This window comes from Paramormyrops kingsleyae, chromosome 1 (assembly GCF_048594095.1).
Source record: "Paramormyrops kingsleyae isolate MSU_618 chromosome 1, PKINGS_0.4, whole genome shotgun sequence".
NCBI classification, from domain to species: Eukaryota; Metazoa; Chordata; class Actinopteri; order Osteoglossiformes; family Mormyridae; genus Paramormyrops; species Paramormyrops kingsleyae.
This window is the reverse complement of record NC_132797.1, coordinates 25,642,311-25,664,836: the sequence shown is the minus strand read 5'-3', so window position 1 is coordinate 25,664,836 and position 22,526 is coordinate 25,642,311. Positions and strand designations below refer to the sequence as shown.

The 22,526-nt window shown below is 43.4% G+C and overlaps 3 protein-coding genes across 3 annotated transcripts; 1 reads left to right on the top strand and 2 right to left on the bottom strand.

Moving 5' to 3' along the window:
- Window positions 1–1,514: 1,514 nt before the first annotated feature.
- crygn2 (crystallin, gamma N2) lies at window positions 1,515–8,107 on the top strand. Its single transcript, XM_072701110.1, has 4 exons — window positions 1,515–1,598; window positions 6,796–7,044; window positions 7,213–7,358; window positions 7,929–8,107. The coding sequence occupies exons 1-4, from the start codon at window positions 1,515–1,517 to the stop codon at window positions 8,062–8,064; spliced, it is 615 nt and encodes a 204-aa protein (XP_072557211.1). The 3' UTR covers window positions 8,065–8,107.
- Window positions 8,108–9,213: 1,106 nt separating this feature from the next.
- nub1 (negative regulator of ubiquitin-like proteins 1) lies at window positions 9,214–17,853 on the bottom strand. The gene is made up of 15 exons (XM_072712280.1): window positions 17,717–17,853; window positions 17,391–17,524; window positions 17,025–17,192; window positions 15,655–15,719; window positions 15,421–15,485; window positions 14,582–14,749; window positions 14,332–14,420; window positions 14,142–14,248; window positions 13,297–13,483; window positions 12,628–12,735; window positions 12,389–12,541; window positions 11,918–12,064; window positions 10,778–10,837; window positions 10,479–10,659; window positions 9,214–10,051 (listed from the first exon to the last, which is right to left on the bottom strand). Exons 2-15 carry the CDS (start codon window positions 17,505–17,507, stop codon window positions 9,870–9,872), a joined length of 1,797 nt encoding a protein of 598 aa, XP_072568381.1. The 5' UTR covers window positions 17,508–17,524; window positions 17,717–17,853; the 3' UTR covers window positions 9,214–9,869.
- Window positions 17,854–18,409: 556 nt separating this feature from the next.
- Window positions 18,410–21,769, bottom strand: LOC111850161 (uncharacterized protein C9orf152). Its single transcript, XM_023823770.1, has 3 exons — window positions 21,741–21,769; window positions 20,823–20,985; window positions 18,410–19,408 (listed from the first exon to the last, which is right to left on the bottom strand). The coding sequence occupies exons 1-3, from the start codon at window positions 21,750–21,752 to the stop codon at window positions 18,885–18,887; spliced, it is 699 nt and encodes a 232-aa protein (XP_023679538.1). The 5' UTR covers window positions 21,753–21,769; the 3' UTR covers window positions 18,410–18,884.
- Window positions 21,770–22,526: the final 757 nt, after the last annotated feature.

Here is a 22,526-nt window from a genome sequence, read left to right as displayed (position 1 = left end):
TGTGTGACTCAACAGTTTCTAATTTCTGTTATTAACAACTATTTTTATTACTCTTCAAGAGCATCAGCATGATACGTTACACTAAACGTTCTACTGCAATTTGAATTATTGTCGTCTTATGTGCTCACTGACATTTGTGCAATTTAGTGTTAGCTACCAATGGGGTAACATGAACCATATCACTGAGCTGTTAGCTGTCAACATGCTAATTGACAAGTCAGTTACATTAGCAGAAAAATCACTGGGAATCTGCAAAGAAAATTTTAGTAAACAGTTCTCTGATTAGATAAGGTGTCTTGGTTTAATATACCATAAAAAATGTTTGATCAGACCTGAACAGAAAACTTGGAATGCACCATAGCTTTCATTAAGAATTCCTGCCCTGTGGTACCTTGCTGAATTATGCTCTATGACATATTTATCATTTTCCGTATCCTGTTTCAATGATGTCTGCATCTTTCGAGTTTGTGATATTCTATTTTGCATTGAAACAATTTTTATGTTGAAAGCAAAAATGGTTTCTTACTGATTAATAGCTTATTCTCGTGGCACATATTTTATGACAAATTGTTATTATTTAATAGCATTCGAAAAGATGTATTCATTTTTTTTAAGTATTCACATTTAGTTGTCTGAATTAAAGAGCTTACAATCTGATTAGTAAACACTTTAAATGTCACACCTGTGGAAAAACCAAGGAAGCGTTTGCTTAGACACATTCAATATTTTGTTTGGCAACCACAGGGGAAATCTAATAAGCTTTATGATCTGGAACCTAGGCGTGGAAACATTTCCAAGTCAATTTCAGGATTTATAAATCGCAACATTTGTGCAGATTTCTGACTGCCCGAAATCCATGCATACGTGCAATTCATCTACCAAGTTTGCCAGGGGGGGTCGGGACCTCAGGAGGCCCACATCCAAATGCCCCCAAAGGGACCAATGCAGTGTCTCAGATCACCAAACCACCTCCTGTGAGAGACGGAGACATTAAACCATCTGCCGTTTGCTAATCCCTTTCATCTCTATTTTCCCATGAATGTCACAGGCAGAGAGATTTTCCATGATTCTCACGCCATTTATGTTTTTATCTGCAAACAGGTCCACATCTCTACAATGCAGCACCATCCACCTGCCCATCTTCCATGCCACTTAGCCAGTAAAGGCTGTAAAGGTGATACTGCAGTTCTCATGTCATTGATTCTTCACTGAACTTGTGTCCTTCTCTGGGCATTTCCCACACTTCTACAATGGTTTAAGAACATAAAGTTAAATGAGAGGAGGTCATTTGGCCCATCTAGCTGGCTTGGAGGGAATTTAACTAATAATTTTAAGTTTGCTCTGCTGTCCTGCTCAGCAGTAGTACCCACTAGCCTCTTTGAATCATTACTGCTCTTAAGGTCATACTGTGACTTTGCGTCTCCAAGCTCCTCATCTCCTTTCTAAGATCTATTCCCCTTCATGCTATCTGTCACAGCCGGATATCAGTAGGGAGTGACGATCCATACGCCGGCATGGGTTTCAACGAAGGAAGTTTTATTCTTAAAGATACAAACAAAGACTGGAACTCAAAAAGAACTCAAGGGGTCAAAAGAGAGGTAAGGGAGAACTAATAGAGGGATCAGAAAGAACCCAGAGATACAGGAAGGAACAACAGATAAGGTACTGACAGGAGCTACAGTATACACTGACAAAGCAACAACAACAATGACCGACCTGGAGAGGAGAGCAGGAGTATATATACACAGATGATGGGGATCAAATTAGAAACAAGTGCAGATGGTCAATACATTAAGCTGAGAAAACTTATGTAGTTATAGGATGGTCTCCTGCAAACATCCTGCCATGTCCTAAGGTACTCGCACCCAGGGCCGCCGCTAAGGGGGGGCACGTGTGAACATAATTTGTTTAGATGTGTGTCTGAACAAATAACTAAGGTTTAGTGTAAAAAAATGAGTAAAATGCTCTGTGGTTGATCAGCTTCTGAGCTGGGATGGGGGTGTTTTGGACACTGCTGGAACATCTGCAAGAGGTTTGTTGCTTTCCGCTGAGGTTTGAGACAGGATGACGGAGCTGGTGGTCTTTTGTTTCTTTACTGACGTCCAAAATAGTACAGCCCTGCTGTTTGGACTAGTTTAGACAACTCATCATACAGTATGTAATACCAGCAGAAGAACATAAAAACAAATAGATTCCCAAAGGCACTAACATTTGATCTTTGATATTTTCCTTTGATTTAGGGCTGCACAATGTACCTTGCGCATGCATAATAATCACATCACATTTGTCGTTATTGCTTTGTGTGTTGACACACCTCGCGGCAAACGCCACCGACCTATATCACACACTTATTGTTAGATAAGTCTTATTTGGCTATAGTTTATTTTGCATAATTTCATCTTCTTTTGTTTCATAAATATCGCAGTGTTACTAACAGAAATGTCACCTACCGAGATGTGATATTATGCAGCCCTCCTTTGATTTGAGTGAATGGTTCATATCTTAGAGGTGATCTGTTTCCCAGACTCGGGACAAGGGTGTGGTCTGTCAATAGTTGAATTTGGTAACACTAAACTCATGGGATTAGCTGATGCAATCAATAAGGACAAAAGTGAGTGAAAAAGGTCACATGTACATGCTAATCTTTCATAGGACATTATAAATCAATCCATCCATCCATTTTCTGCTGCTTAATTGAGGTTGGGTTGCGGGGGCAGAAGTCTAAGCAGGGATGCCCAGACCTCCCTCTCACCAGCCACCTCCTCCAGCTCCAGCGGCGGAATACCAAGGCGTTCCCAGGCCAGCCGAGAGATATAATCTCTCCAGCATCTGCCCCAGGGCCTCCTCCCGGTTGGACACGCCCAAAACACCTCCCCAGGGAGCCGTCCAGGAAGCATCCTAGATAGATGCCCAAACCATCTCAACTGGCTCCATTCAATGCTGAGGAGCAGTGGCACTACTTTGATACAAATGTGTGGGACCTGTCAGACTGAAGGTGGCAGCATTTTTATCACAGAGTCAACCCAGCTGTGTGGAATCCAGTTCCTATGGCTGGATTAAGATGAAAAAACACACCACTGATGTGCTGAGTGAAAGTATATAGGCCTTAACCCTAGGCCCCTCTAACTGTAAGGCCCCCTATTGGGCTAACAGGCCCTTCTTACTCATTTAATACATGCAGTCAGGGTTAGCGTTAGCCTTAACCCTAGGCCTCTCTAACTGTAAGGCCCCCTATTGGGCTAACAGGCCCTTCTTACTCATTTAATACATGCAGTCAGGGTTAGCGTTAGCCTTAACCCTAGGCCTCTCTAACTGTAAGGCCCCCTACTGGGCTAACGGGCCCTTCTTACTCATTTAATACATGCAGTCAGGGTTAGCGTTAGCCTTAACCCTAGGCCCCTCTAACTGTAAGGCCCCCTATTGGGCTAACGGGCCCTTCTTACTCATTTAATACATGCAGTCAGGGTTAGCGTTAGCCTTAACCCTAGGCCTCTCTAACTGTAAGGCCCCCTACTGGGCTAACGGGCCCTTCTTACATATTTAATACATGCAGTCAGGGTTAGCGTTAGCCTTAACCCTAGGCCTCTCTAACTGTATGGCCCCCTACTGGGCTAACAGGCCCTTCTTACACATTTAAAACATGCAGTCAGGGTTAGCGTTAGCCTTAACCCTAGGCCCCTCTAACTGTAAGGCCCCCTACTGGGCTAACGGGCCCTTCTTACTCATTTAATACATGCAGTCAGGGTTAGCGTTAGCCTTAACCCTAGGCCTCTCTAACTGTAAGGCCGCCTACTGGGCTAACCGGCCCTTCTTACACATTTAATACATGCAGTCAGGGTTAGCGTTAGCCTTAACCCTAGGCCTCTCTAACTGTAAGGCCCCCTATTGGGCTAACGGGCCCTTCTTACACATTTAAAACATGCAGTCAGGGTTAGCGTTAGCCTTAACCCTAGGCCTCTCTAACTGTAAGGCCCCCTACTGGGCTAACAGGCCCTTCTTACACATTTAATACATGCAGTCAGGGTTATAGTGCTTTAACCCTAACCCTAAAACCAGGCCGACAGGGGCGAAAGTGCAAAAGCGGTTCCCAAATCCTCCAATCCAAGCATAATTCTTTGTGCTGCCTGCCAACACACATCTCCCTGGAAGCCAAACTCCAGAATCAGCACAGACTGGCATAAGGGAAAGTGTCTATGAGGCACAATCTCTAAGCCCCCCCCATTGTGGAGTGGGCTGAGTAGAGCTGGGTCCCAGGGGCCTCGCCGTATATATTGGACCATCCAGCTTTTTTCGGCTGTCACACTCTCCCGCTGCCCGCTTTAGTTTGGACGGCCTCCGGTGGAAAATGTCACAGTACTCGGGAAAAGTAAGTATCCAGGCCGTGCCCTGGCTCTGGCCCCGACGGACACAGCTGACTTGCTGCAGAAACCGAGAAATCGTTAGGGTTCGAAAGCGAGAGTAATAGGGGCATAGCTATACGTAGGATGAAAAGTGACTTGCAAATAAATAAATGAATCAATAAATAAATCTTTGGCATAAATGAATTAATAAATAATGAGTAAATGAATGGATAAATTAGATTTATTTATTCATGCCAAAAATTATTTCCAGATGTATTTATTGATTTATTTATTTCCAGCTTTACGGATTTCTTCATCTGTATGTTAATGAGGTGGGCAGCCCGAACCTTTTTGTAAAGTACTATTGGCCAGGTGGGCAAACGAGGCAGAAGCATGTGATTGACTAGTTATCTTGACTTGTCTCTCTTCACGCAATGACTCCCAGAAGGAAACCTCCATTTGGACTGCTAAGGGAAATAGCTTGAATGCTAAGTGGCCACATCCTTCAAATGAAACTGAGGAAATCAACCTCATTTTAGCAATACAATGTCGTATGAGCATTGATCAGTGTTTCGGCACTCTGCATGTGTAGGGGCCCCGATCCCACCCGCTGTCGATGATTGGCTCATAGTGTGATGCTGCAGGGTTGGTCAGCAGAACTAATTATGCGGTTACCAGCATGCTTTGCACAGCACATATTCGTAAATAGTGTAAATTAATATATGCATTCATTCTGTAAACAGTAAATATTGTTAGCACTGTTGCCTCACCTCTGGGACCTGTGTTCGTGTCTCCGCCATGGCTCCCTGTGTGTGGAGTTTGCATGTTCTCCCTCTATCATTGTGGGGTTTCCTCCCCCCACAGCCAAAAAACATGCTGAGGTGAATTGGAGATACCAAGTTGTCTGTAGGTGTGCGTGGGTGGATTATGTTTATGTTACATTGTGGGGACCACAATATGTGATAAGAACCTGCTATTTTGACGTTGTGGGGACCACTTTTCAGGTCCCCGCAAGGATCTGTGAATGCAATCAAAAAACTAAAAATGCCAAAAGTCTCGAATTTTGTTTGGTTACTTATGGTTAAGGTTAAGGCTAGGTAGGGGTTGAGGTCATGTTGGGATTAGTGTTGTCCCCATAGAAATGAATGGAGAGTCCCCACAAGGATATAATTACAAACCTGTGTGTGAGTGTGATTGTGTCCTGCGATGGGTTGGCTCCCAGTCCTGGGTTATTCCCCATCTTGTGCCTGTAGCTTCTGGGATAGCCTCCAGACCCCTGTGACCCCAACTAGGACAGGCGAGTAAAATAGGTGGATGAATAAATGTAACCATGTTTGTTTGCCACAGAATGCATGTGTTTTGTTAGCATGTAGCTGTAATGCTGTGTAAATTGTTTGCTTCCCTGTCTGTGTCAAGTCTAGTATTGACCAGTGGTGGCTGTTAATAAACAGAGCAACTTCCATTTTAAAAGAGCTGTCATCTCCTTTATTAAAATGACTTGTAGTCCCCACAATATATTTATTTGCACTCTGTACATTGGTCTGGTGCATTGAAAAATTGCAACCAAATGGCAGATCGTTCTCGTCAATGTGTTTAGTTTTGTTTTATCCCTGCATCGTTTGAAGTATACGGCTGTAGTTTTATAGACGGACAGGTTGAAGGTCTAGGCAAAGGAGCACAGATCAGCACCGTCCACCTGACCAATACTGCTTTAGAAAAATATTAATGCCGCCCACCTCATTAACATAGAAATGAAGAAATGGATAAGCGAATAAATCTGTAAAAGAAAAATGAAAAAACAAATCAGAAAATAAACCAATCAATAACTAAATCTTTGGCGTGAATACATAAATATTCATTAATTCATTCTATAGATTTATTTATTCATATATTTATGCCAAGGATTTATTTATTTTTTTGTTTGAGTCACGTTTCATTCTCCATACAGCAAGGAAGATTACAGTGAATGTATTTTTAAATGATTTTAAAGAAAAAATGTAGGACTTATACATTTTAACCATCAATTTGAATAATTGTGGCCATAAAGCATTAACTTACATTTCTGTGACAGATGAGAGAGAAATCGATTTCATAGACACAATGTGCAGGGCTACCCATGGGGGGGGGGGGGTGGCTTTCAGGGGGAGGGGGGGGGCATGAGTGTGTGAGTGTGGATAATGGTAAAGCCATAATTCATGCTTTTTATCTAAGGTCAGAAACCTGTAGGAATACAAGAAGTTGCAAAGCTGTCATTGAAGCTCAGTTGTTCACTAGGTGCTTTATGTAAAGCACGTTGAAATAGGTCATATTGCACAGCTAGGGGATTCTGCAGGAATGACCTTCCTGAAATTTCACCCTGCAACCTTTTTGGCTACAAGTCAAGTTTGTTATGCCCTACTCCCCCTGCTAGCAGCCATAAGTAATGGTGTCCAACTCCAACCATCTCTGATTGCAGATAGTCTTTTACGAGGGGCGATGCTTCACGGGGAAGTGTCTGGAGGTATACGGTGAGTGTGATAACTTCCAGGACTGGGGCTTCATGAACCGCGTGAACTCCATCCGCGTGGAGAGCGGTGCCTGGATCTGTTACGACCACCCAGACTTCCGAGGACAGCAGTACATCCTGGAGAGAGGCGAGTACCCAGAATTCCAGCGCTGGAATGCCCACAATGACCACATGGGCTCCTGCAGGACTGTTCGGATGGTGAGGCTTGGGGGTTGCACTTCAGATAGTGACTTCATGTTGATTTCATGCAGGGTTGGATTTTAGTGGCACTCCCTAACTGAATTGGCACAGTTCACTGTCTCTCTAACATCATCGCTGTGCCCACCCTTCCATGACCGTTGTTTTCCTACCCCTCGCCACACCAAGCATGGTGAGCGCTACAGAATTGAGCTCCACGAAGGCAACAATTTCTCCGGCCGCTGCACGGAGTTCTGTGAGGACTGCCCCTTCCTGCAAGGCCGCGGATTCAGCAGTGACTGTGTCAATTCCCTCCGCGTCTATGGCGATGGCGCGTAAGTTGCCCTGGTTCCGCCTCTGGGCTGTGTATCCTCGCGGTCTTGCTTAGAACCCATCTGTCTGCACAGCTGAAATGACCCAGGTTCACACATATAGATCTGATTGTTTAAGGTTCGGAGCCCAAATTTGATTAAGGGATTAAGGGACACAGGGTCCTAACCTAACCTGTTGAGCCACATTGCCCCCATAATGTTACTGTGTTGAGAAAGGTTGAAATACCAGGGTAATAAATCACAGAATAGCCTCAGAGAGTCATCACACAATGAACTGAAATTTATCTAGAAACAACAATATCAATATAAAAGACACTTGCTTGCTACCGGCCCTTTAATAATGACAAATATGAGTTGAAAAGATCACATTTCTCCAGGATTCACTCTGTGTATTAGCCTGAAAATCCCAGGATGTCCAGTACAACAGGTTTCAGAAACTCTTGTCCCCTAGAGGGGACAAAAATGAACTGCTGGGTCTTAACCTGGAGACCTCTCACTGTCTGATTTTTCATTTGTCCACAAGAGGGAGCCATTTATGCCTGATTGTTTGCGTTTTCCCTCCTGCTTGCACAGATGGGTACTGTATGAGGAGCCAAACTACCGAGGCCGAATGTACATCGTGGAGAGGGGGAATTACTGTGATTTTGGCGAGTGGCATGCCCAGAACCCCCACATCCAGTCCATCCGACGAGTTGTCAACTACTTTTAAGCAGCGTAGGCTCAAGTTGATCGATCATTTCAGTGGACATGAATAAAACCCAACATTATATTTTATCACACTGATATATATTTTGTTTGTGTTTATAAGAAGGGGACAACATTTTTTCTTCCAATTAAATCTGGCGTTCGGTTTGTTTTTGAAGTTGGATGGGAAGTTGATCCAGCAATACAGAAGGCGGGTAGATCTGAAATGGTTTCCCTCCGCAGTCCAAAACCATGCAGTCAAGTTAAGCGAGGTTCATGATGAGTAAAGTGTGTGTGTGTGTGTGTGTGCCGTGCGATGGACTGACATCCCACCCAGGGTGCACGCTGCCATTTTCACTGAGCTTCATGGAATAGATTGCAACCCCCCCCCCAATCAATCCTGCACCCCATCCTCAGGGACAAAACCGAAAAATGAAGAACATCAAATACCTGGTGCAGGTGTGCTGGGAACTGGGAGGGAGCAGAAATGGGTGCTGTCTGGGTGGGGGGGGGGGTCCCTTGAGGACCGGGCTGGGACACACTGCTTTACTGGATAAGCAGCTGGAAGACGGACGGTGGTATTGTTGAAAATAAAATGTTATAAGGAGATTATGGGATGCTGACCACAACAGAAGTTCCTACAGTTCATATGCGAAATAACCTAGAAACATAAACCCCTTACAAATGAATGCAACTGAAAATCACATGGAGTGGCTCACTGGACAGCACTGGTGGGTGGTACCCCCAGGACTGGGGGTTGGAACCCTGCCTCTGCTCAGTGTCTGTGGAGATTGTTTGTCCAGGATTCCTACTGTGCTGATAAGACATGGGAGCTGAGCAGCCCCTTTAAATTGCCCACCGTGTGATTGTGAGGGACCAGCAGCCCACACAGAGTATACCAGAGTATACCAATGCCTTACACTCCTTTAACTCACAACCTAAGCTGGCATTATTTACAAATGTGGAAAAGCGTAAACATGATACTGTTGATATGGCATGATCGTTTCCACAAAGATGCTTTTCTCTAGCTTTTCCTATAGCGTTTGAAAGTTTTTTGAAATCACTAAGCATCAAAAACAACCAAGAAAAAGGAAAAACATAGCTGGACATCATCAAGCTGTGCAAAATGTGTAATGATACATCAGCCACTTAAGTTTCAGTTTCAGACAGTCGGTGAACTTGAAACAAAACCCAGAAAATTTATTGCATTTCAAACAAAATATCATTCTATATAAACATCTGAGATCTGAAGGAAGCACAATCATTTCCAATGTCACAGAGTAATTTTCCAAACTAACCAAAATTATCCCTTTGTAAAAATGCAGAAAAAATAGTCACCAGCTGTGCCCATATATTAAAATTCTATAAATGTCATGTTTAGTTTTTAAATGAATGAAAGAACAGAAATACTGATATCATGGTTTCTCGGTGACGGCACTAAGGTGAAGCCAAAAACAAATTGATACAAAAATATACAGATCAACATTTTTTCCTTCATTTGCCAGTTCTTCAGCCTGTGAAAATTAAATCCTCAGATCCAAACCACGTAAAATCTGGGCTAAAGTGCACCAACTTTTCCAGGAATCCCCCAATACTACAACCTCGATTTTTTCTTGTCATTTGAACAATACAAGTTTTTTAATTCCTTGTGAATATAGCGTATTCACCGAATTTTCGAACTGACTTTATCAAAAAATAATAAAAAATTCTGAATAAACTGGAATTAAACTGGGAATCCTGCAATAGGTTATTAACGAAAACTAAAAAGAAACCTGTACAACATCCTCATACCTAATCGAACAACCGACTGCAAAAAAACAAAGAGGCTGCTTAGCTGGGTGACATGCTGTCCTCTTGGAGATATGGCTTGAGATGCTGCTTCATCTGGTTAATCAGCTCCAACTCATCCTCGAGTGTGAGATCCAAGTAATCTTCCTCGTGGCTGGAGATGTCATCCAAGACCTCGTTGACCAGATCGACATCCATCGGTTCCTCCCCAGAGCTCCCGGGGCCTGCGTGAGACCGCAACACGTCAGTGGGAAAGGTGAAGATCGGGGCTGTAATTCATACAGAGGGACCAACCTCATTATTAGCCAATGATATGTTTTGAGTGTGGTGAGTGACGGGAGAGGGCGCACTCCAAGGGCCAATCGGTTTTCAGCTGTGACCAGTGCCCCTGTGACTGCACCCCTGTGTACACCCCTGGCACAAGCCTGTTCCTCTTAACAGGAATGCAAGTGAACCACATCACTAAATTACATTGACTGTGGATTTTTCAGAAGAGCATGTGTGCATCACTTTAATCTATTAGTATACGGCCACTGCCCTCCAGTGCCTGAAATGCGTGATACAGCCCCGAAATCACCACAGGACCGTGTGGTGACAGACGGAATGCGCCAAGGTGGGTGTCTCTCCTATCTAAGCAGGCGTGATACTCACCAGTCGACTCAGAGGAGGTGCTCGGTTCTTCGGAGGGGGAGGATGGCGTGGAGGGGGACAGCTGACCAGGGGCCACTGCGCCTCTGTCAGCCAGCAGGAGCTCGGAGGCCTGCTGGATGTCACCCTGCGCCTGTCTGAGGGCGGCCTCCACCTGTTCCCGCTCGAATCCCAGGTAGATCAGCTGTAGGGGGGAAGAACACATGAGGTGACCTCTAGTGGCTGAGAGGTGCTGTTGCACAGGTTGGACCATTCAGAAATGAAACAAAACTGGGTCGTATTATGACGGTATTCTGGTTTACCTTCTGTACCTTGGCCTCTGAATCTTCCTCTCCAGCGTTATTATTGGCCTCCTCCAGGATCTGCACACAGGATGGAGACGCACTCAAAGCCCAGTTACAGCTGCCCACATCCCTCCACCCAGGTGCAGTCCAGTGCTCACATTATAAGCCATGTCCACATCCCTCCACCCAGGTGCGGCCCAGTTCTCACATTAAAAGCCATGTCCACATCCCTCCACCCAGGTACGGCCCAGTGCTCACATTAAAAGCCATGTCCACATCCGTCCACCCAGGTGCGGCCCAGTGCTCACATTAAAAGCCATGTCCACATCCCTCCACCTAGGTGCGGCCCAGTGCTCACATTAAAAGCCATGTGCACATCCCTCCACCCAGGTGCGGCCCAGTGCTCACATTAAAAGCCATGTCCACATCCCTCCACCTAGGTGCGGCCCAGTGCTCACATTAAAAGCCATGTGCACATCCCTCCACCCAGGTGCGGCCCAGTGCTCACATTAAAAGCCATGTCCACATCCCTCCACCCAAGTGCGGCCCAGTGCTCACATTAAAAGCCATGTCCACATCCCTCCACCTAGGTGCGGCCCAGTGCTCACATTAAAAGCCATGTGCACATCCCTCCACCCAGGTGCGGCCCAGTGCTCACATTAAAAGCCATGTGCACATCCCTCCACCCAGGTGCGGCCCAGTGCTCACATTAAAAGCCATGTCCACATCCCTCCACCTAGGTGCGGCCCAGTGCTCACATTAAAAGCCATGTGCACATCCCTCCACCCAGGTGCGGCCCAGTGCTCACATTAAAAGCCATGTCCACATCCCTCCACCCAGGTGCGGCCCAGTGCTCACATTAAAAGCCATGTCCACATCCCTCCACCTAGGTGCGGCCCAGTGCTCACATTAAAAGCCATGTGCACATCCCTCCACCCAGGTGCGGCCCAGTGCTCACATTAAAAGCCATGTGCACATCCCTCCACCCAGGTGCGGCCCAGTGCTCACATTAAAAGCCATGTGCACATCCCTCCACCCAGGTGCGGCCCAGTGCTCACATTAAAAGCCATGTGCACATCCCTCCACCCAAGTGCGGCCCAGTGCTCACATTAAAAGCCATGTCTACATTCCTCCACCCAGGTGCGGCCCAGTGCTCACATTATAAGCCCTGTCCACATCCCCCTCGGCTTGATGGAGCGCCCTGGCCGCCTCCTTCCTGGAGTAGCCCAACTCCTGCAGGGTGTTGATGGCCTCCAGGCGACGCCTCCTCTTCTGCCTCTCTTCCGCCTTCATCTTCTGCTTCTCCTGCATGATGAGGTACACCTTAGCATCCCCGGCCCCTCCCCGATTCACCATCACAATGCAACTTCTGCTTACTTAAAAACAATCATTTTCTAGAATGCAAAAGACACTCATCCATCTACAAAAGTGACACTTAGTGTTTAAACAGATGACGTTTTGGCTTAAGTTGCATTTTCTGGCTTTGGCTCTGAAATCTAGCCGACTGATTGGATGTTAATAAATAACGACAGGCAGATGGATGAACTGACTATCTGAGATGTGATTAGTGCTTTTCTACCTGGGCTGCTTAGTGTCCAGGAACGTAAAAGGAGAGGTCAAAGGTCAAACCTCCTTCCTGTCGGTGAGGTAGGTGGCAGCCGCACTGACATCCCCGTCGCAGGCCCTCAGGCCCAGGCGAGCCTCCTGGGTGGTGAAGCCTAGCTCGGTCACCCTCGAGATCTTATTTGGGTCCATGTGCAGCTCCTTGTACAGCTTCTCCACCTGCAACGGGACCAGCTGCCATAGGTAGGGGTAGCGCGAGGGAGGCGGGGAGGGAGTCGAGCTTGGCAGGGTTCCAGATGAATCACCTTGGCCAGTTGCTTTGTGGCGTGCTGCTCGTTCCCGCTCAGCCATGCCACCAGGCACTGCAGCAGGTACAGCCTCAGGAACAGAACCTCCTCCCGCCCAGTGTTGCCCTGGCGACGACACAGCGCCCTTCAAATTAGCGTGCAGAGAGCCAGGTGCTCTGAAAAGCCCCTAAATCCCAGCTCCGCCATTCAACCACCTAATGTGGCATAAAAAACACTGAATATTTCTTAAACTACTCCTCATGGCAGTGTCACTCTGTCAGTGATAGTTATACTGAAAGTGACATTTAAAAAAAAGGTTAAGGACATGAACTCATGACTCCATAGGGGTCTTCCATTAAATTGACCAGCTACACTGCCCAACAAAGGCAGAACACAGTAACTACACTGACACTGCAACAGAAAATGGGCTTCAAATTGATGGCCTGTCTACCATATAGGGTGGGTACCTGAACTTACATGTAAATCTAAACAGAGTTAAGAGAATAAATCTATAATATAAAGCTCTATAAACAGGTAAACTTAGTCACTTCAAATACAGACATGATCGAGCATATCAAACATAAACCATGGCAGGAAGTGTCTAGGCTGTAATAAACTGTAGTAAACAACCATAAGGGACAAAGATGGAAGACCCATGTGCGGCAGGTGAGATGTTCTCAAGCGCACCTTAATCTGGAGGAGCCTCTCCTTCTGCTCCCCGTAGCATTTGAGGAAGTACTCCTCGGCCTTCTCCAGCCTCCTCTTTGCCTCGTCCAGACAGGTGAGCATCTCCAGCATACGGTAGCACCACACAATATCCAGCTGGAGGACGGCGTAGTTGTCCACGGTGTTCAACAGCGCAGAGCGGCACTTACTGCATGGAGGAGGGGCACGAAGGCAGAGACAACAGTGAGGTCGTCAGGAGCACAGCGGATCGGCCGTATCACACACAGACACCCATCTTCCGTAACCGAATACCCAGTATAGAGTTATTTAGCGGTACAAAGCAAGGTAATACAGTCCACCATAGTACTTATGTGAACACTCCTGCACTATGGGAAATTCAGACACTGTGATATTTTTGGACATTGGACGGAAAGCTTCACAAACGAGAAGAACATGCAAACCCAATATGCTTTCTTTACAATTATAATATAAATAAGGTAACTATATATTTATGTAGCAGATGCTCTTGTCCAACGTGACATATGAGTGAGGCAAATGGCATATTTCAAACACACATCTGTCAAGGAGTCAGCTGGGCATATGTAACTAGGCTGAGCTTCCAATCAATGCCCAGGGGCCTGTATCACAAAGCATGATCTGTTGGTCAGCTAGATTACCAAATTTAAATACACTATCTTCGTTGACTCACATTTACCTCAGACTAACTTAGATCCGACAAGTTGTCCTGCCAACCCAAAAAACCAGCTTCATGATACAGGACCCAAGTACAGGTGTAAGCAGCATTGGAGCAGGAGCTACACGATGAGCCATAACAAAGCAAGAAGCCAGTAAGACTTAATTCTCACTTAAAGTTACTGTCTGCCTCCAGTAAATGATACAGCGCCATCTGGTGTTCATTCTTCTTACATAACGCCCGGCCTTTCTCATGGAAGCCCATAGCCAGGATGAGAGCCTGAAGAAACAGTTCAGGGACAAGCGTCATGTCAGTCAGCTATAAGAGTAGCTGCCTACAGAGTCCAAGGCTTCCACCATTACCTTCTTCTCATCGGGTGGAATTTTCAGGGGATTTCCTTTCTGGTCTGCAATCTCTAAATATGGCGTAGTCTCTGGGTCCTCGCTGCCATCTAAGGACAAGAAACACACAGGTAAGAAACACATCGGTCATGCGTGGGATGCCAACGGGAACATGAAATCCACCATTATTCTCCAAGGGCCAGAGATATAAAGACATCACATTGTAGGGAAAGCTTCCCCAAAAGAAAGGGTCTAGGGCCAAAGTTATTACCTCTGGCAGACAGAATCTCAAAGCCCTTCTGAGTTCTCTTCAGGCTTTCATCCTGAGACCTGACCTTCTGTTCTTCTTGCACCACTTCTTGCTGCTTCTCCGGCTCACTCTTCTGTAGAATCATGACCTTGGAGTTGTGTTTGATGTTATGCTCATTCAGTTTCTTATCTGTGGTGATGCGGGGAGGATAGTGATTCATCGCATGTGCCGGATGGCTGAGAATCATTCACTCTATGATTTTATCATTTAGAGCACTTTTCCACTGCACCTGGTACCGTACTTTTGGTATTTTTTTGATGTACCAATTTCTTTGTGTTGGTTTTCCACTGACAAAAATTGGTACCAGCACTGAATGATACAAAATAAAACAAACCACAATGTGACCACTACTACTACCGTGCTTCCCTAGTACATTATATAAAATATGTTTTTTTATTTCTTGTAGTGCCATCCTAATTTTGTTGTACTGTATTTGTTCTAGTGGCCAGATCGAAATTAAATCTTCAATCTCTTCATTTGTCCACGCATCCAGTATTATTACTTTGTTTATCGTTGTTTTCTGAGTTTGTGACTTTTCTTTAAATGACTGTTTGTATTGCTTCAGAGGCAGGCTATTTGCATAACCAATAGACAAAGGACCATTGTACCCCAAAGGACCAAAGTACCAAAAAAGTACTACAGCTGGTTTGGTACTTTAGGTACTAGAACATTTGGTACTGGTTTTCACCCAGAAGTCAATGGAAAAGGTAAAGTACCGAAAGTACCCTACCAAAGGTATGGTACCTGGCGCAGGGGAAAAGTACCCTCACTTCTGATAATAATGGCAAACAGATGCATACCTGGATTCAATATGTTTCCACGAAAAACCAAGGAGATGTACTTGATTTCATACTTTTCAGATATCCTGAGAAATAAAAGGCAAAATGTGGACATGATGATGGTTTTATATATCATCTTTCTGGCATTCTTATTTTTTCTCAAGCAGGAATCCAACATTTGCTTCCACAGTATCAAACTGCCTTAAATTTGATTGCAAAATGTATAAAATCCCCACAACACAGGCTGTCACTTACTTATTCATCACCTCTTGAGCTGTAACATCCAGTTTCGTTTCAAAAAAAGTCCTTTTCCCAGGTTCCTTGATGTATTTAACAAGACAAACATGCCAATATGGTTATCACTATACAAATAAAAGCAGGAAAATGGAACATCGGTTCAGATACCCCTGTAAATCAGACCTAGAAATATATCAGTATACTACTCTGACTCGACTAAATGAATCATTTTCTATCACACTAATTTAGTATAAAACTGTCTTATCATGGTAATTTAGCACAAATCCTGTCCTATTACAGAAATATAGCATGAATCCCGTCTAGGGCTGCCACTAATAACTATTCCAATGGATTCATATATTGATTATTTTACTGATTGGTTGATTAATCTAAACAATTGACCATTTCATTTAAGTTAATTTTATTTGACAATGGACTATAGGAAAATCATTTTCAACCAAGGTTTGATAAGCAGATTAGTAGTATGTCTAAAATATTAATGAGATGTGTATTGTGATGCCCAAAAGTTAGTAATCTGTATAAATTTGACGTATCTTTATGCTTATTAAATTCGGTTAGCAGAGCATCACATGCTATTGTATTGGTAAATCATGGAAGGAATAAGTACTAATCTCGAGGTGAAGAAAGGGACGGCTTGCAACTACAACACCTTTTAAAAGAGGAGATACTGAGGTTAAACTAAGTAAAAAGATGTTGGCGGGGTGGCGGTACTTTTTGTTGATCCAACCAGTTTTTTTTTGGTAAATATAGTTTTCATTTTCATTTCAGTTAACGATTTTTAAAATTAGTTTCTGTTTTCCTTTCAGTTTTATTTTACGATAACGGCAAGCCTGCCGCGCACACTGGTACTGTCTATCAACGTAGAATAAGCCCAGATTGTAGCCTAAACATTTTCTCCAACACTTAACTAGTGTTGATTCTAATGTAGCAGGCAGAAAACATTATGGCTTTAATAATGAGTGTAATTAGCAACTATAAGGACAAAAGTTATTAAAAAGCTCTCCATACTAATGGAAATTGAATAAACATAAATAGGTAGTTATGCCTATTCTGGCGGTCCGTCATCCAGGACAGCACCCGTGTGTTTTCTCTTCAGATGCTCGTGTATCGCTAGTCCCCCATTTGTTATACTGGATTGAATCGTTTTATAAATCATAAAGGTAATTTAATAAAAATAATTATAAAGAACAACGCACCAATTGAAAATATTGATGTCTATGCATTTTCTACGTCGACATCAGACTACATATACTAATCCCGTTTTACCATAATAACGAATCCTGATCTATTAGTAATTAAGTACGAATCCTGTCCCATCACAGTCATTTAGTACGAATCCTGTCCCATCACAGTCATTTAATTAGTACCTTCTTCAGAGTCTTAGGCAGGATGAGCTCCAGCGTAGCGACACAGGTCTCCTTATACATGCTGTTCCCACTGAGCCTTTTCACCGCCTGGCGTCTGATGGACTCCAGCGCCGCTTCGACCTCAGACTCGGGGAATCCCAAGGCGGAGGCGCACTGAGTAGCAAGTTCCTGCAGCAAAGTGCCAGGCTTCATGATATTTATTCACGAACATAATAACGTTAATATTCCAGTAATTTGGTTTACTTTCCAGTGAATTTCCAAGTTAATTCAATGCCTAACAAGAAGATACGATCACCGTATTTTTTATGTACTGGATCTTTGACATATACAGTACTGGACTAGTGGTCCAGCCACCTTAAACGGTACCTTTATTGCCTGAGGTCCGGATTCTTTGTCTTTACTTGTATACGGAGACTCCCAAAGCTTAATGTCCTTCTTTTTCAGATATTCCCTCAGCTTGGACTGCATATATTCTTCTGCCATTTTCGTTGCTGTGGTTGCTGTGGGAAATGGAGAAAGAAATGAAGGAAAAGCGAAACTATCACGCCAGCAAGGGGAAACCCATCTGTCATGACAAGCAGCTATCTGACTAGCTGAAGCCACGTCCGTTTCACATAACAGCTGTTAAAACGACGTTTCACAAAAAACAAACAAACAAAGCACACACAAAACAACTTTTGTTAGTGATTTACCTTTAAGTGCTGACAAAAAATAAATTAATCATAAAGTGCTGACAGTCCCATCTACTGAGGGTTCACGGCTGCGTAGTGCGCTGTTGTTATCTTGCTAGACTTCCTGACTACGGAAAGCCATTAGGGTCAATGTAACCATATGAAGTTAAATCGAATGAATTGTTTTTTCGAAATCAATGTTTTGGGTCTTATGTTAAAAATTAAAAACCATTGTCACTGGTGTGGTGCAGGTTACGACGTCAAATCTCACAGTGGACAAGCCGATTGTACCAGGAATTATAACCACGTCTATGCTTGTACATTTTTTAAATGGCACATTTTTAACAGTATATTTTATATGCAGTTACGTTTAAAGGCGATCAGTAAGTAGTTGGATCCCTACAAATTAGCATTTGCCGACAGTTTTGATGACATTGCTTACAGCGAATGAAATCAGTGGTATAGAAATGATTGGTTAATCTATTAAAGAACACACCCAAAGTTAAATATGAGTAGTGTTCAATAATATATTAACTAAGTTGGCCGGACCCTGGGTGACTTCCTGATAGAAAAACAACCAAAGGCCTTGCAATGAACTGGCATCCTGCCCAAGGATTACCTGTTTGTGCTTCCAGGCACATTATAACCCTGCACTAAACAAGCAGCTGGAAGATGGATGGACATTTCCACAATGAAGAATACTATGACAATGAAGGCATTGTAACTGTGTTACTTTATTACAGGATGGTAATGTTTGACACAAGCTGATAAATATTATCATAATCATCTTATGAGGAATTATTACCAAAAATACAAATCTAACAAAAGTCAAGTGACCTACAGCCTATTCTTACATGAATAGATTTTTTCAGCTAAAGGCTAACAATACTATTACAACAAACCTCATTAATTTTGATATTTTCCGCATCAGTTAATTCTCATAACAGCAGACTTTCGTAATTCTTCTGCATCATCTGCAAATAGCTCAATGGAGAAGTTGCCATTCTTAAAGGTTTGCCAACATCAATGGAATTATCAAAGGTTACATGAACAGTGCAAAATCTGTCAATATGAACTACTGAATAATGTGTACTTCCTATCATTGTATTTTGCAAGGTGATTTACTGGATACAGATACTTTTTGTTGGCTTCTTAGGTAGAGTTATCTTGGGCTGTCCTCTCTGTCCATTTAGAAGGATGAATACATCCCAAGTCTCCTGGCCGCCTCAGACTTCCTCGGACATTTACGCTGAGGGAAGGGGTAGTACTGGGAGCTCTGGGAAGCCATGGAAGGTTGGTAGACAGCCACACTCAGCTGTCTTGACAGGACAGCTGGGGCAGAGAACTTTCTAGAACCTTCTTTTCTAGCCTCTCCACCACTGAACTCAACGTCGAGGATTGCAGGTGACTCTTCGGCCACTGTTTCCGGAGAAACTGATTCAGAGTGCGTTTCAATAGGAGCCGGCTTCCCGAGATATTCCGAGTGGTCCGTTCTTACTTCACCGGTAGCTTTGGTTCTGTTTTGCACATGGGTCATCCGGTGCATTCCCAGGTGGGCGTGCCATGGAGTTTTGTCGCAGTCAAGGTCACCGGGCAAATTAAACTGTATCTCTCGAACGGTCAACTGCTCATCAAAAGCTTTGGAGGTGTTCACTTCCTGGCTGATTGGAACCACACTGATGAGGGATTTACCACAGATCTCTCTATCATTTGCTGCAGGGAATAAAAAAGAAAACAACTTTTAAAGACCATCTTAAATGTCCAATGTGCCTCCAAAAGCAATATTTAACTACTGCTAAGAACAATAATTATGGTTGCTAAGTAACTATCAAATACTTGGGTGGCTCACTGGCCTTTGGGTTGGGGGTTCAAAAAACATTCCTGGCTGTGTGGAGTTTGCATATTTGGATCGCATTATCCTCCAATTACACTGGATTGCTCCCCCAATCCAAAGAAATACATTTATATGAAATGCTATCTTTAAATACCCAGAATGGTAGGTATATAGGCCTTGCAACGGATAGACTCTAGGATCAGATGACTAGGCGCTAAATACGTGGTTTAGGACAGTGGCGCTGGAAGTAGGGGTGCTGAGGGAGCTTTAGCACCCCCTCCGGCTGTTGGCGGTAATGAAGTGTCAGAAAACTACGGCAGTGTTCGACAAACAAAAACAAACCCTTCTGTTAATTATCTGGCAATGGCACAGAGGCGACTTTACGATTATTTCTCCAGAAAGACTACTGTTGTTAGCTGTTGATGGCTACCGATGATAAAGAAGAACTTCAGTAAGATCTCTGGGTCGTTCCTTCTTTTAGCAACCTGAACTCAAAACGTCATCCCGTGCCCATGATTAGGGAATATGGATGAGTATAATTAATAAAGTTTAGGAAACTACATATGACCTATTTGATTTGTTGAGAGTTTGCGTTTTATTATTTAAGGGTTCCAGTGTGAAAAATTATAAGAAAATACTAAAGAAACTACATCAAAGTTCTAAATGGGAAATGACTTTTAGGAAATCATTGTCTATGAGACTGCTTACTATAATAAATTATATACCATTTCATATAAGAAGGTAAATTAACGAAGTGTCAAAGCTGGGCTTTACATGAAGGAACACTTGTCATTATATATGATCCAAATTAAAAATGTTCATCTGCAAAGCTCAGATAAAAGATCGCAACATTCAGCTTCTGGCAACAGCAACGTAAATAATGTTCAGACAAAATAACGATTTTTAAATGAAAGTAAATACTAACTACATCATCCATACATATATCCTAAAACGTCTTATTACAATTACTGTCAAATGATTGTTAGTTGGCTGTTACGGCCTGCTTTATTTATACTTAACTGTCCCAGCTACAGAAGTAGCTAAATCGGCGTTCTGTTTCAGTACCAAAACCACAATCCTTCCTGTGGCCAATTTAAAAACGAAGACATCGAGGAAAATAACATCCAGGCCATACATTTAAAAATCCGTACCAAATTAAAACCAAGTACAAAAATTAAAAAAAAAAAAGATCAAAAACTTTTCGTCGCAGACAAAAAAAGACAATCGAATTATATAGTAATAGGAAATCATTAATAACGTCATGCACGTTCCCTCTACGTGCAATATACTTACCTTTTCTGAAAAAGACAACATGAGTCTGTAGCTTTTGCTTCTCTTTAATCCAGTTATATTGCTTTTCTAAAACCGCGATGTCCATCATGGTCAGGTAGGCAATGACCTCCGTTTGGGGACTGCGATCTGCTGTTTCCTCATTTAATTTCCAAGATGTTATCACCTGTTCACGCAGACACGTCACGCTTAAACAGCAGCCTTTTAACATCCTGCTCGCTCTGATGGCTGTTATATTGCTAGAACAAGCGGCAAAATTACAAGATGCGATTTACTGTTTCCTTATAAAGTTGACTGACTGCGACTCTGCAGTTTTGCAATCCTGCGCAAACATACTCACAGACTTTCTGGACGCTTGAAGCCTGTGGTTTTCGTGGCCATTAACCAAACATGATATTGACAAGCTATTATGTTCACTGTTTTTGAAGGAAAATTAATTACCAGTAGGCCTAACAACTGATGTAGGGGCGATTCTAGGATCTGACTCTTACGGACTTTTCAGCCCATTGAAGAAATACGGTCCCCGGGTCCCCCACGCTGAAACGGGCGAGCTTTGTTTTGGTGGGTGGTCCGCACGATAAAATTTGCCGAACGGGTTACGAAATGTATACAAAACAGCAGGACAAATAGCTAAATCGTTTTAGAATAATTAGAATAATTGTTTTTCAGGTATGAATCAGCCCATCTTAATAGGGTTTCGAACCGCCTATGTTCCGATGCAATAAAAACTGGAAGTATATTAAACACCGGCACATTATGATATACTGAGAAGGTGTATAATTTAGTGCACTTCGTTTAATAAGCTTTACCTGAAGATAGTTTGCATTTTCGCACTTAACAGTAGAGACTTGACCCAATTTCCTGAACTGTAATATATTGACTAGAAAATCAGCCAAGAGTAACACTGTGCACTCACATCACCTTTTTGTTCATTGTGTTTAAGCTGTAGATTATTGACACAGTGCTGTTGGTGAAATGGGCGAGTCACGGCTTATGGTCAGATAATGACGTCACCCAGGAATAGAACAGTGCCGTACGGACGGAGCTGCACTGCGCCGATTTAAACGTCGACCTTTGTTTCTATAACAATCACAGCTTCAGTGCGGTTAACGTTAACTTTGCTGTGCTGTGGAAAAGTGCATTTTTTCTCGCTGAACAGGAAACCCTTTCTGAAATATGAATAGATATTTGGGGTGGCGCTGTGGGCTCGTTCCCGCTGCCCCTGGCTCTCTGTGTATGGATTGTCTGTTTTCCCTGTTTATACAAGTTTGATTCAGGTATATTGGTTTGCTCCCACAGTCCAAAACACACATTTAGGTGAGTCGGTGTCTCTGAATGGCCCTTTCATTGACCTGAATCCCACCCAGGGTGTCCTCTTAATTACCTTATTCCCTGTGCTTCTTGGGATCGGCTCTCCATATTTTAACATAACATTCAGGCGGATATAGGCCGGATGGCAGATATAGAAATTTTCCATGTGATGATTTAAAACAACAGACTCTGGGTTTCATTATACTTTTCATTAACTTATATACTTGTCTTGTTCTGCTGGTTGTTTGCATAATTGCAGAAAAAAAATTGTTTTATATGGGTAGAACTAGTTAACTTGGTGGCACCGTAGCTAAATAGGTAGAGCTCACATAACCATAATGGTATTTCTGTGTCTTTTCACCAGATTATTACACTTCCAAATTACGGGAATGTTTC

Coding starts and splice junctions, on each gene's coding strand:
- nub1 (XM_072712280.1), bottom strand. CDS start 17,507: ATGGCAGAAGAATATATGCAGTCCAAGCTGAGGGAATATCTGAAAAAG. Junction 12,736..13,296: donor AGAGGCTCCTCCAGATTAAG/GTGCGCTTGAGA, acceptor TGTCGTCGCCAG/GGCAACACTGGGCGGGAGGA. Junction 12,542..12,627: donor CCACAAAGCAACTGGCCAAG/GTGATTCATCTG, acceptor GTCCCGTTGCAG/GTGGAGAAGCTGTACAAGGA.
- crygn2 (XM_072701110.1), top strand. CDS start 1,515: ATGGGTTTCAACGAAGGAAGTTTTATTCTTAAAGATACAAACAAAGAC. Junction 7,045..7,212: donor CCTGCAGGACTGTTCGGATG/GTGAGGCTTGGG, acceptor CGCCACACCAAG/CATGGTGAGCGCTACAGAAT. Junction 7,359..7,928: donor CGCGTCTATGGCGATGGCGC/GTAAGTTGCCCT, acceptor CTGCTTGCACAG/ATGGGTACTGTATGAGGAGC.
- LOC111850161 (XM_023823770.1), bottom strand. Junction 19,409..20,822: donor TGTTGTCTTTTTCAGAAAAG/GTAAGTATATTG, acceptor TATTCCCTGCAG/CAAATGATAGAGAGATCTGT.